At 37.0% G+C, this 14,181-nt stretch overlaps 1 protein-coding gene across 2 annotated transcripts in view; it reads right to left on the bottom strand.

Annotated features, from left to right (window-relative positions):
* Nucleotides 1–14,181, bottom strand: part of ATP9B (ATPase phospholipid transporting 9B (putative)) — a 161,085-nt gene that overhangs the window by 20,311 nt on the left and 126,593 nt on the right. For both annotated transcript variants that reach the window (XM_074146110.1, XM_074146111.1), the window contains exons 15-16: nt 11,185–11,433; nt 1,051–1,212 (exon numbers count right to left, since the gene is read on the bottom strand). In XM_074146110.1, coding sequence (XP_074002211.1) covers nt 1,051–1,212; nt 11,185–11,433 — 411 coding nt within the window. The remainder of the gene's footprint in view (nt 1–1,050; nt 1,213–11,184; nt 11,434–14,181) is intronic.

Raw genomic sequence — 14,181 nt, 5'->3', positions numbered from 1 at the left:
AAATGCTTGTTACAGATGTTTTAACAATGAAACATTCTTTGCACATTCAGAGAATTCACATGCAGGCAAATATAATCCAAATCAGGAGTTTCTGAGGTATGGTCTGTCACAGAAGGAAGAAATGAGCCTGATCTGCAAGTCTCTTAGAACATGTCTGAAGATGTCACTGCAAAACAGTCTTAGGGCCAGTCCCACCTAAAGAAACACAGACTTGCCAAGGTCTCTCCAGACCTGAGCATGCACATATTCTGCCTGCAGTATCCTTGCCTAAGGCTGAGGGCATGCCTGTCTTGTCATTGTGGGCAAATAAAAAAAAAACACATGAGTTTGACACCAGTTTAACTGGGACTTGGCACTGATCTAAGCCATCTAACAATGCTGTCTGAAGCTGCTCTGCTACAGCGTCTGATTTTAGGGAGGGAGAAGGTAGAAATACGTAGTGTGGACGGTTTAACATTGGCAGAGGTTTAAACCTTCCTTTTAGCATGGTGTTGTGGCTTCCTTTTATCTGAGGTTTTAATGATCATTACTGTGCTCCCAACTGGGCATCTAGAAGACAACTAAGCACGTATCTCGTACATCTTAGACCTGGTGGGTTGTGCTGTATATGCACGCCAGTTCAGATAGCAACACCGAGTCTGGAAAAGCAGCACCGCTAGTAGCATGGAAAGCTGCTAACTGCTATTGTAAGAAGTTTCGGCCATGAAGAAGCAACATCTTTTGTATGAAAAAAACAAACAGAAAATTAAAACCAAATGCTTAAAGTCAACTTGCAGCATCAGGGGCTAAGCGTGAAGTAGGAAAATTAACACGTTCCTATCTAAGAGAAGAGTCCATCCTTTACAAAGCTCTCTGCAACATCAGGTTCATTTGATTTTTCTACAGTTGCTTGCTTAGTATTCTATGTGTACTTGTGTCAGATATATTCTCCATTTGAAAATCTTATGAAATGCATTCCATGAAGGATTAAATTTCTATCAACTTTTATAAAAATCAACATTCAATAAAAACATTTTTTGAGAAATAAAAAACCAACACCCCCAAAATTACCCTAACTATGATCCCCATGCGCTTGCTCTCAGAAGTGAAGGGAAAGATCTGCAGAATATAGTACGTCAGAATGTGTCCACCAGGGGTCTTCAGCTGCATTGAGGTCAAATCCCTGTTAACCAGAGTAAGACCCACACTCTCTGTCCACTGCACCAGAGCTACCTAAAGAAAAAAAGAAGGGAAGAAGAGGCATGTTTAAGTGTGAAAGGTCTATTATACTCTTATATAGATTAGGCTAAAGCCAAACAACTGTTGCTAGGGTAAAAGTCTAAATTGTTCCAACAATCTGGGGGAAAAAAAAAAAGTGAATAGTAGTAGACTGAGTACAAAATCTTAACATATCAAATGAGTATTTTATTTCAGAAAGCTTACAAAAATTCTTATGAAGAATACAAAACCTTATTTGAACTTATTCCTGCAAATGAAATATTTAGAATATATTGTTCAGAAATAACAGTTCTAATTCAAAACCAGAGATATATTCCACAATACTTAAAGGACACCCAGTAGAAATTATGAAAAACCAGAACACAATTTCTGTACCAATGACACTGCTATGTAGGTAAAAAATGTTGGGAGTATTGCCATATAAAACATTCTATTAGATCTACAATAACATGCAAGTTGAGACACTGTAATATGTAGTAAATAGATAAGCAAAGGATCTTATTTTAGCTTACTTTGTTTCAGCAATAATATAATTGCGTTCTTACCATAACAAATGATACGGAAACCAAGCTTACAGTACTGCATCCCACAAACATGCTCGTGAAAGTCCCTTTTACAAACCCAGAAACGCTGCATTATACAATTATCACTATTAGCTCCCACCACATGCCATCTTAAATGCATGCATTAGAGATTTGCATATTTTTTTAATTTTTTTTTTTTAGATTTTGCTGTTTTAAAGTGCATGACATCTAGCTTCTACTTTCTTCTATGATATGCTTTCTATCACCACCACTGTGTGGTTTATTCCTTAAAAAAAAATTAATACTTTAGGAAAACTGCTCTACTGTTAGTTTATATACAAGCCATATTCCATATTTGAATGGGAAGTTTCTGATTAAAAAGATTTCTCCTCCACAATTCTATTTTTATTTTTCAAAATGCTAATCATTACTGGAAAATAGATTTTTAAATGACTAGAAAGGTAATTATAATGAAGTTAACATAATTCTTATGGAACTTGCCTCTGCTATTAATCTCAGGTAAAATGAAAAAAATAAAAATCAAGTAGTTTGATAAAAGACATGCAAGTAGTAAAATCCCTAAGTAAGTTCAACAGACATGATGACTAATGCTCACTAAGAATTTCACCCAAAGCAAGCAAATCATAGCGTCTATGAAAATTTAAAATTGGAAAAAAACCTATTGTGTTGAACCCCTAAGAAACCCTAGTAGTGCCATCTGTCTAGGTATCGCCAAATAAAAATACATCAAGATGCAGTTACAGAAGAGAAAAGAAAACACTTTGAAAAGCACCATTTTAAAATCTCGAAAATCACAGGAAGTCTTTTTAGAGATTTTTCTTCTTCAATAGAAGTACCATATAAGCCGTAAATGATCCAGTACTCCCAAGGTTAATTTTCAATTTTCACAGTGAAAGGTTACTATTACATTCTGACCTGTAAATTGCATCTTTCTACTAATACCCTATCATCTCATTTGTGTCCCTTTGCAGTTAGGACTTAAGTGTTCTATATTTGGTGACTCACATCTGTTTATTATTTCGTTTATGCTTGGCTTCACTTACCGCTTGAATTAGTATTTTGCAGCACAGTCATTTTGGATTCTTATACCTGGCCTACACACAACTGCACTTTTTTTTTTTCCCCTTTTAAATTGATCAGTGCAAATACCATAGCAGAAATAGTCAATGAGGTTCAAGAATCAAATAGACACCAAAAAGGCAACTGAATAAACTTGAGAGCAAGGCACTGAGTTTGACTCCCATCATTCAGAATGAATCAAAGCACCTAGACCTTATCATCATCCAGAGAAGAGCCAGACCTTACCATTAAATATCTGAAACTTTTAGAATATACAAATTAAATAATTTAAAAAGTATTTCACAAATGGCACAAAAATCTAAATTATTAATCTTAAATAAATATATACTGCATGGCTGGCTATATAGAGTTCAGAAAAAGGATTCTTAGGTTAAGACCCTCTTCTTGAGGTTTCCCCTCCACAAGTATATTCTCCTCTTCAGTACGTTTCTGAAACCTTACATTAAAGTGATCTTGCAATCTGGTGTGCATACATCAAGAATCCCTAGAATGACAGATAAACACAGCAGCTGTGGCTTCTACAGAGCTTGACATATTGGATGGAGTCAGATAAAGCAAAGGTTGGACAAGCGCAAAGTCTTCAATGGTGATGCTACCATTTTGCTTTAAAAACAAAAAAAACCATTCTAATTATTTATTTGCCAATAACTATTTGTTTCCTAACACAAACAGATGAAATGTGTCAGGTTTCCTGAATCCAGACTAGGGACTTACTTTATCATTTTGTGGATCTTGCCTGGCTTATCACCAAGCTTCCCTTCTACGGAAACAGGCTGCCTGGGAGATAGAAGTACATTGGTAGATACAGAGTCCTCCCACTACTGACACACAGGTGTGCACCTGAACCCACTAACTGCGTAGTGTTCTCACGACAGGGAATGTAGGTGGAATCAAAGAGAGCTTCTGTGGTTTCTAACTTGCTAGTTGTCTTCCTCCTCAGCAGCAGTCCAAAGGGTGAAGCCAGCTATCCACCTCTCGCATAGATGACAAGGTCAAAGCAGCAGCTCTCAAATTATGAATGAAGGTAGCACATACTTGCATTATGAAACGGAAATGCAACAGATCTGACAAAAGCTACCAGGAAACACCTCCTGTTTAGTGTTTCTCACCCAAAATCTTTCAGATGTTTCCATTTACCACATGCCCGCTGTTGAGCTCTGGTTGCCTGTCAGGAGCGCCTCTCCACTAGAAGCCACCCGACCCTCAGAGCTTCTATAGCTCATAGCTCCAAATATCAAACTCTTCAATTACCACAGCACAGATTTCCATTCAAAGCCAAATTCAGAGACTTCATGAGGAAACTGTCTGAACTCAAGCACTAACTGTGCGACCCACAACGTAACCTACAGCTTAGGAGGTGGAAGTAGCTTCTCCAAGAAGGACCGTGTGTCTAGCACACGTCTGAGGAACATGTGCGTCTCAAGAGGGGCATGAAGAGGGAAAACTTCAGAAGCACTCTTGTTACAGACCATGGCAGCCCTACATACTAATTCCATGCTTTGGGGACATAATCACTACACTTGTTTAGAAATGTTCATTTAACAGAACTAAATGAGAACAAGCAGCTTACAAATATCTTAGGTAGTTTCTAGAAGTTCCATAAAGCACACGAGGTTGTTAAGTGACAATGATGCAGTTACCTATTTTATCAGTCACAAAACCTGAGCCTACTAGAGTCAGGAAAAAGAACAGTTAAGGACCTCAAACCCCACATCAAGCACAGAAGAAAATCCCCTAAACCATTATTCCCGCTGCGGATTCAGAACTGTATATTTAATTAGAACACTAGACTGATTTTAACCTAAAATATATACTAATCAATGATTTTAAAAAACTTTAGAAAACATGTAAACTGATAGGCCACAGAAAGCATAAATCAACTACGTTCTAAATAATTTTTTTTCAACTACGGTGCCAATATTTATTTTTTTTTTAAGGAAAAAAAATCCCTTCTACAATAAATTCTATTAGCTTATGACTCCCATTTAACAACCTCAATGAAAATAACCACGTGGCAGAAAACACTACAAATATCTAAGCACTTGAGTCAATAGTCAAAATTAAGGCCGACATGTAAGATGAAACAGATTGTCCATAGAAAGCATTTAAAGGAACAGCCATATCTTTATTTACTTTCAACTCTGAGGATGAAAGAATTAAGTACCTCCCTGCCCTACCAAATAACAGGAGTTTGCTTCTCTCTGCAGCGGTGTTAGATGGCTTGAGGCCACTCAATCAGCATCTACATGGCTGTTCTTTACACAGCCCAACTCAAAGCTCATCTCTGGATTCTCCTGACCCTTCCCTATGAGAGTGAACAATTTACCCAAGGAAGCGCACTCTCATTCCCTCTCAGATTAACATTTTCCCTCGCTTACTCTGGACCAACAGGAAATATCACTTCTCACCTAGCTGTCTTACTAATTTTCAGTTTGGGAAATTAGTATTTATTAGTATTTGCCCTTTGCTCTGTGGAAAATGTAACTACCTCTAGTTACTTGTCATCTTGGGAGCATTATAGTATGAAGAAGTCCCAGTTAAGGAAAATCTTATACAGTCACTTGAAAAAATGAAACTCGCCTTACCTTTGGGCACATAGGGCTATAAATCCACAAAGTGAGGTACTTGAAGCACCCTGCTGAATCCTGAAGACCTTCAGCTACTGAATCAATCCTAAAAGGCTGTTACTGCTTGGCAGAAGACCAAAACAATGTCCTAAGGCTGTTCTTGCTTGCTTTAGATACTACATCAATGAGGACTGGAACATACAAACCATCATACTACTACTGCTCCCTTTGAGTTATGGGCTGTTTGGAACTTAGCTGGTCTTAGGAACCTAATCCGCTAATTTTGGTTTGTTTTTTTTTTTTTTTTTTTGTAATAGAATATTTTGAGAGAGAAAGCAGAAGTGAAAAAAAGAAACAACCACCCACCCCACTCTTAGCTTGGGTAAATTGAAACAGGGATTGGATACTTACTTGTCTCAAACATAACTTTCTACTAACCAAGACAGAATAGCAATGTATTTCTATGAAAAAATATTCAAACCCCTATTTAGACTGAAACTGTCAAGACCCTGAATGCATCCTCCTTCCTAGCAGTTCGACCAGCTGCATTCAAGGCCAGCTCAACCGTTAAAAGCTGTGATGAAGAAACAGCTCGAAGAAGCTTCTGTGGAGGCTGCCCTCCCCCTTTACTATTGGTCTTACGCTTGGTCCTGTGAGCTACGCTGCAGTCAGGTTGCCCACACTTGGCCACATACCCCGCTGACCTGGCCCCGATAGGTCAGGACATGACCTCCTGGCTTTGGACCTACCTGACTGCCATGAACTTCCCTTGCAATCACCAGACTGTGGCCAATTGGCTAATGCTGGTTGCTGTCTCAAGACCTGATCCTGACTTAGTAATTTGACTTGGTTTGAATTCAGATGTGCCTCATCTCCACAGGCCTGTACAACAATCTATACTCTTGACTGTCTCTGGTTTTCATCATGGAACATGCTCTTTTTACCTTGCTTGGATATTTTTGGGCTGTAAACCTCATCACTGAGGCCACCGCCTCTAGCAGCCTGGCTACCATGCTCAGCTCCTGGCTTCCCTTTCCTCGCAGGCCAGCCTGCCATGGATGCTGCTCCCTAGCAGAAATATCTAAGTGCTCAATAGTTACAAAGCGTTGCTCAAAACAGCCTATGGCCAACTAATTGTCACTTTCAACACACACTATTCTCTTTTGAGCTAACATCAGTTTAAGGAAAAGACCCACCGCCTCACGGCTGGTGTTGGCCACCCCATCCAGCAGTTTGGGAGTTCCCCCACAGTTGTGCTGACAGCTTTTCTGGAGCCACGCTGTGAACCTGACCACTTGAACTGAAAAATGACCCATATAAATAAAGGCTTTAAAGCTTTTGGCACATAGGAGGGAGCAATTTGTAGGGTGAGAAGGACGGACTAGAGATGGAAACTTTGTAAGCTAGTTTTCCTGCTTAGAACTCTCATATAACCAACCTTCATCTGTTTCAGAGTATCTAAGAGCATCTTCCCTTCAGACAATCGGATCTACATTCAAAATCAGGCTGCCATGTAAGGAATACAAAGGTTATATGTGTAACAGTTTGAAGTTAAGGTTATTGGCTTGGAAACGGGCAAGAAGCAGTGGGATTTCTTTTTCCCCACTGCATGAGTGTTCCCAACAGTTTCTGTTTGGATTGTTCAACAACAACTCACATGTTTCCAATCAGCACTGGCTTGTTTATGTTTATAAACAATGCTTTGATAACTAACATTTGCAGTCCATCGCTTTTCATCAAAACTCTTCATAATTAAAATGAAATTATTAACTTAAAAATACAGCTTGATCATGTGAAAAAACTGCCGATCAATATTCAAGACAAGCTATGGAGTAGTTATTCTTTGTGGGTCTCGAAGGTCATGAAAGTGATGGTTTTATGCTACTGAGTGATTTGCTTTTCACAATACATTGACAAAACAACACAATTAGTCTTGCTTCAATAAGCACACACAATAAAATGAATTAAACAATACAACATGTCTCATACATTACAGCTTCACTTTTGTAAACACAAAAGCTGCTTCACTAAGGGCATATCATTTCCCTGTCTGTTTTTAAATGATTGGCTTTGTATCCATATAATTAATTTTAGCAACTCTGTTGTCTCTGGACAGAAACGTTGGAATTAAATAACTGACCATGCTTTAAGGTAGTATTTAAATATTCAAAATCCTGGAATTAGAAATGCTTGAGAACATAACAGTGCAGGACAAAGCATAACCAATAAATAGCTGGTTTATGAGAGTAAGCAGTCATTAAAAATCGTGACTGATCAATCTTTTCGGACCAAGGGGAGCAAAGGTCTTCAAAGGCTCCTGTTCATAGCATGCCCCTGAATCGCTTGGGTCTGTGACCTTTGAACTCCATTGCTTTACCTACTTAGCTTATATCCTTTTATGATTGTTCATTACATTAAGGTAGCCGGCTTTCTACAGATGAGCTGAACCCACACCTATGATGCCCAAGAAGGGGCTGTTTCCATTTTTTTCCAGTGAGTTCTCAGTGAATGTTTATTGTTTGCTATGCTACAGCTGTAGAGGACAAGTGACAGACAAATGAAACTTTCCACTCTTTCAGAGAAAATGAAATATTGATCACTTATCATAAGAAACAAAGAGCCTGGCATAAGTAGGGTTCACATTATGAATACAAAATCAGTTACTTATCTCAGGTTACTCTAACAATAGATAAATACATCTTTTATGATGAATGTACCTGCTTCTAAATGTGCATACTTTGTTATGGTCATATTTTATCTGTATATGGATGTGCACGTACACACAGATGTGAAGAATTTCAAATGAATTCCTCAAGTCAATTCATTAAGTGTACAGTGTGTTGATGTATTACTAAACTGCTTTCTATACTTTCCTACATGGAAGACTAGTTTATACTTACACATTGTTCTCTGCTCTTTATATGCTATGGTGCTATAATGCAATATTATGTAAAACAACAGACAACTGTGCAAATAACATCTTCTTTCAAAAGACTGCAATCAAGCCAGATCCATAAACCAAATCTAAGAGAACAGAGTTGTAATGTTGAGAAAGTACAATGCATAAAACTGGTTAAGTCTATTAAATGATAATGTTGCTTATTAACCAAATATGTTGTGATAGGTCAGTGCTGAGGTTAAACAGAAAACATCAATTGAACCATTTCCCTAAATAAAGCTCCAGGGTGCAATATTCAAAGCACTTTATTCAATAAAAAATGCTTTTAAAATGGTACTTTGGTGATTGGGAAACATTGGCATCATCCGTCAACCTAACTGCAGGAAAGTTCAATAAGCTAAATAATGAACCATTTACATTATTTTCCTTAGGCTCCAGTGATTTGCAAACATTGCATCAATAGAACTCTTTAAAAAATTATGATAAAGACCTGCTAGTCTTTCAACTCTCAGGCTTTTTGCTGTCATGCTGCAATTTTTAAGCTGTTTAAATTTTTTTGTAGCTTCACCTTTTTATAAGACTCCATTTAGCATCAATTTATTACATTAAAGCATATTTGTTCAATATGATTATTTTATTTGTGTTTTAAGCATTATCTTTGAAATAATTTAATGCTTTCAGTTCTAAAATGTGTTTTTCATTTCACTGTCGTATAGTTTGAATGTATGAGTCGAGATGATAAAAAAAAAATTGTTACTAAAAGGACACTTGTGCTTGCTCTTCCTTGAAACACTAACAGTTTCTTTGTTGCTGATTTCCTCTTCCACTTCCCTTTCCACCCTGACTCCCAGATCTGTCGTATTAGCACTTTATCAACTTCCCTTTCCTCTTTCCAAGGTCAAATTCCCTACTGTCTTCGCAGAGCACCAAAACTTGCATAATTCTCAAGTCTTACAGCTGTTCCGTTTAGCGAATATGGGAGGAGAATTGCTCTTTATGGTAATATTTTCAGGTTCCAAACAACTGAATGAATACACAAAAGAGCCCACAGGGAGACAAGAGCAAGTGGGAGAAAAAACTCACATAGTCTCTCAATTGCACGCCTCTTCACCTGATTTAGTAATACCTTTGGCTGTTAAAGCAGAATGTTTACTTAATCCATAGCTGTCATCATCTCTTCATAGGTAGGTACTTGCTTATGCAGTCTTTCATTATATTTAGTAATACCTCACAGGCTTATTACACCGATCTATTTAGCTAATACAAATATATGTGTACATGAAAATTTGCACACGTGCATAATACAAGTCAAACAAACTACGCTAAAAAACTATATTTACAGTGTATCCCTGGCGTAAACAAATGCACTTCCAGCATTCTCTATTCATAATGCAGATCAACCCACACTATATAACACCACATAGAGTATTATGGATTATTGATTTTGGCCAAAGAGCAGCATCTCAAGTCCTGCCTAGAGTTTATTTTTAAAAATGTTCTAACTGCCACTTTTTATTCACTGAGAACCAGGGACTTCTTTATATTCCACAACCCTTTGACACTAAGAACTGTGTTTATAGCACCTGAAATGCATGCAATGCCTGCTAGTTCAGTACTACATGAAGTCAGACTTAAATTTATTTCTTGCATTCCTAAAAATACTTGTTATAGACTTGCTACTCTTAGAAATTACAGCTTGCAGTTTGAATTGCTGAAGTTTTGTTAGTATTACATATGGTGATATATTAGACACGTAAACCAAATATAATAGGCTATGCTGTGGCAAGCTGAGGTTTGTGGAAGAATTATCATCTTGTATTAGATCAGCTCATATAGCGAGAAAAATATACAGGCTTTCAGATACACACTCCCTTCTTCACATCTTACAACAACCTTGTTTTGATTATGACTAAACTACTGTGGCTATGCCACCAACATCCAAGCTTCAGACACTGCTAGAATTTCCTTAAAACAAAGATGCCCCTCAACCTTGCTCACTTTCAGAGGCAAACCAACCTCAAAATACTCTATTTCTCTCTTATACTGTATCAAGTACATACATGTTTTCATAAAGTGAATGGGCTATAATTAATTTTTATGCTTACTTTGCAGTATGTTGAAACTTGAGCTTTGCCTCTCTCTTCTAAAATCTTTTTAGACTGAATTTTAGGCAATCAATTTAGGGCCCAAAACAGGATTACTCAGAACAATAACTCAAATCCACTGAAGGCAGTGGGATTTGTTTAAAATTTGGATTTCAATGGAAGTCAAATGCATGTTTTTATTGAAATGGGGTTTTGAATTTGTGCTACCCTTGATGCAATTTTGAATGAATCCTGAACATTATGAAGCTGCCTAGGATTTGACACTCAAAGGCTTTTCTACGGGACTATTTGAGATTTGGGTTGCCTTTTTTTTTTCCCTGTTAGGAATCTATACATTCCACTAACTGGCAGCATCTAGCTAATGTACCTGGATGTTCATCACTCAAAGCAGTTTCATATTTTCCTTTGCATGTATATGCTATGATTCATACATGGATTAATGTTTTGAGAATATACCTTTAATTGCAGTAATACTTTAATTGCAGTAACAGTTGCAATAACAATTGCAATAATACTTTAATTGCAATACTCAACATGGTATCGATCCCAAAGCACTGACTTCACAGACCTTTTACTTAAATAACTGAAAACACTATATGACAAAGAAACACCAGATCTTTCCTACAGCCGTAGAGGAAATAAAACCAGATTATGGCTAATTTTAAAGAAACCCCAGCCCAAAACACTCTTCTTTTACAGTTCTGCTCTTTTTAACTTAACTTATTGTGTTTTTTTATCAGATATTAATTTTTTCACCCTTGCACACTAACCTCATCAGGGCTGGAAGCCTGGTAAGTGCGATTTTCATCGCTGAAGTCCTGATCCACCTCTGCATATTCTGTTTCTCCAGAGACACCAGCCCGGGATTCATATACTGGGGTGACATTGTGGCACAGTGCAATGGCCTTCACCGCCTCGTGTATCCGACTGCTGACACTCTTGCGGACTTTGGGCGCAGACGACTGAGGTTTCCTAGATGGTGTTGAACTCGTACTGTTTCCGCTGCTCTGGGAATGCACCTTTAAGACCCAACACAATGAACAGTAAAACAAAGTTCAATAATGGAAACAAAGCGTGAATACTAATATCTATATCCAATTGTTCCCTTTAAAAAGGTTGATAAATAAGGATAGTAACCATGTATTTATTTTATATAACCTGCTGTTAACCCATTCAGTTTGTGATTCATAGAACCCCTCATCTACTTTTCTGTAGAACCAATAAATAATTAGGTTCATCGCCTTGCATTTGTAGTCAGATTTCAGTAACAGAGCCTGTGGACAGCTGAAAAATGTGAAATGAAAACAAGTGTGCAGTAAAAGGGGCAAATAGACTGACTGGATTCCACAGAAAACCCTGCTTCCTCACTTCAGAATTCACCTTTTTCAGTGATCCATCAAAACAGTCCTTTAATGTCCTTTACATTCTATGAATTGTTTTTTACAAGGTATTTAAGCCAGCAACCAATTGGATGAGTTCAGAAACACCAACCCAAAATTGCAAGGGTGGTGTTTTGTTGCTCTTGTTCTTTAGTCTCTGTCACCTGTGTGCATTCAGAGGTTGGAAACTCCAATGCCAATAAATTGGAAAAAAAAAAAATAAATCTTTTCTTTTACATCTTCACCTAAGTCTCTATTTTAAAGACCATCACATTAGTATGGAACAAAAGAAGAAAAGCAAGTATTGTCGTTAAGTGTAAATATTAGAAGTCATTAAAATACAAATATTGCCAATTTCATTTATAACTGACACAATTTCTGTATTATTTGAGAACTAATGCAGTTCGTGTGCTTTTGAGGCAGGCTGAAATTTGTCCTTACAAGAATGCACCAACCTAATAAATTAATGCAAAAATAATAGTGTCACATATTTGAAGATCACATTACTGTTGCATAACCACTAAGCCAGCACTACTTGAAGTTATTCTTCAGAAATGCTCAATGATGTGACTGAATTAGTCTTTTAAGAGAAAGTACTATATGCTTCTAATTAGTTGAGAAGTGGGTTTAGTTTAGTTTTGGTTTGTGGGGTTTTGGTTTTGTTGTGGGATTTTTTGTTGCCTTTTTTCATTTATTTATTTTTTATTTTATTTTAAAGTCAGCACATGAACTATATCAGCTGTACTACCAAAGGCTCTTCTGTTCACTCCAGGGTAACTCGGAAAACCTCTTCAGAAACCATGCTTTTTTCCTCCTGACTGCAATCTGCTGAACCGTGAACATTCTGCCCATCAAATTACAGTGTTGTCTAATAAAGGGTTTAACTTTCTGCTCATCTGGCACTGCTTTTCAGCTACTGCTTTAAACCTCTGCATTTGCATTCTGCTAACACTGATGCCATTACAGCCGCAAATAAATTAAGCTGATTTACTCCTTCTGAATTATGTTATGTTTATTGATGCTTGTATAATTTAATTTCACACAAATTCCATTAAAGATTATGCCCTCTATCACAAAATGCTTCCAGTGGGGAAATATAATCAGGTTATAATAGATTTGTGTGTTACATTAAGATGACAATAGTCTAGTAGGTCCACTGTAATAATAAAACAGAACACAAACAAGGGATAAAATCAATGTCACACATGAACCGCTGCCTGGCTAACTGGCAGCTTCTATTATCATAGATTAAATAAAAACCTCTATAAAGCTCACCATACTTTTTCAGATTGAAACAATTGTTTAATGCTTGTTTTGTTACCAAGACGCCTTCATTTTTTCTGTTTTAAAGAGCTGCTACCAACACACGCATAATGAAAGCATTATTTAAACATTGAGAAGTGTTACATAGAGCCGGAAAAAAAAAGGAAGTTCCAAGTAAGTTCTTTTCATCATCTTCTAACAGCAAACCTAGATTTGGGAAATCTTTTCCCACAATTGAGGAAAAAAGCTTCCCTCACATCTCTTATTTTTAAAAATTTCAGTGCCAAGTATGTTGCAGTTATTAAAAACTTAATTAACCATGAGTACCACTCATTAAATTTTGCAGCAAACTAGTAAAGGCTTTAAGCAAGTAAGAATTCTGGGAATCATGTAATTTTTTTTTTCAGATAGCATATTTAACCGCAAAAGACAAAATCTGTGTTAACAAATATGCCTCCTCTAGAAGACTGATGCTGTCATCAAACTCAGACCTAGGTGTGCAAGCTCAAAACTGTCAGCTAATATTATTTATTGCTACAGTTGTTACTTTGAATACCCAAGCAACCCATGATAACAAAACTATGTTTGGGTGATTTTTATAAACACGGACAGGTAGCAATTACTTTCAGTAACCAAATTTGGACTGCTGATCTTTGAGATATGGAGCTCTTTTACCTATTTCCAAGGCATGTTACTGCATCTCAGTTGCTATTCATGGCTATACATACTCAGAATTAAGCTGAGATAGATTTATCCAAGGAAAATGAATTCAAGAAGTGGATTTGTTGATCTGTTTAGATGGGAAATAATACAGAAATTGAAGTTGCAGACTAAAAAATTATAACATACATTGCTTATTCACTGCTTTCCATCCTGCCTCTCTTCCCAAAAGCTGCATAATATTAACTGAGTCCAGCGTGGTATCAAACGGCTACTTTTTAGTTTGGTTTTTTTTTTAATCAAATGAGAAGATAGCCATAGTTCAAAACACAGCCCAACTGAAGATTCAAATCAATTGTTGATGCTACAATCCTTTTAGAAGAGAAAATGAGGACACAGACAAGGAGGTCAGTCTACAAACGTAACTGGGTCAGCCAGTCATGTTCAAGCATCCAAGTTAACTAA

The sequence above is a fragment of the Numenius arquata genome, chromosome 4, assembly GCF_964106895.1.
Source record: "Numenius arquata chromosome 4, bNumArq3.hap1.1, whole genome shotgun sequence".
NCBI classification, from domain to species: Eukaryota; Metazoa; Chordata; class Aves; order Charadriiformes; family Scolopacidae; genus Numenius; species Numenius arquata.
The sequence above is the reverse complement of the archived record's forward strand: the minus strand, read 5'-3'. Positions and strand labels throughout refer to the sequence as shown.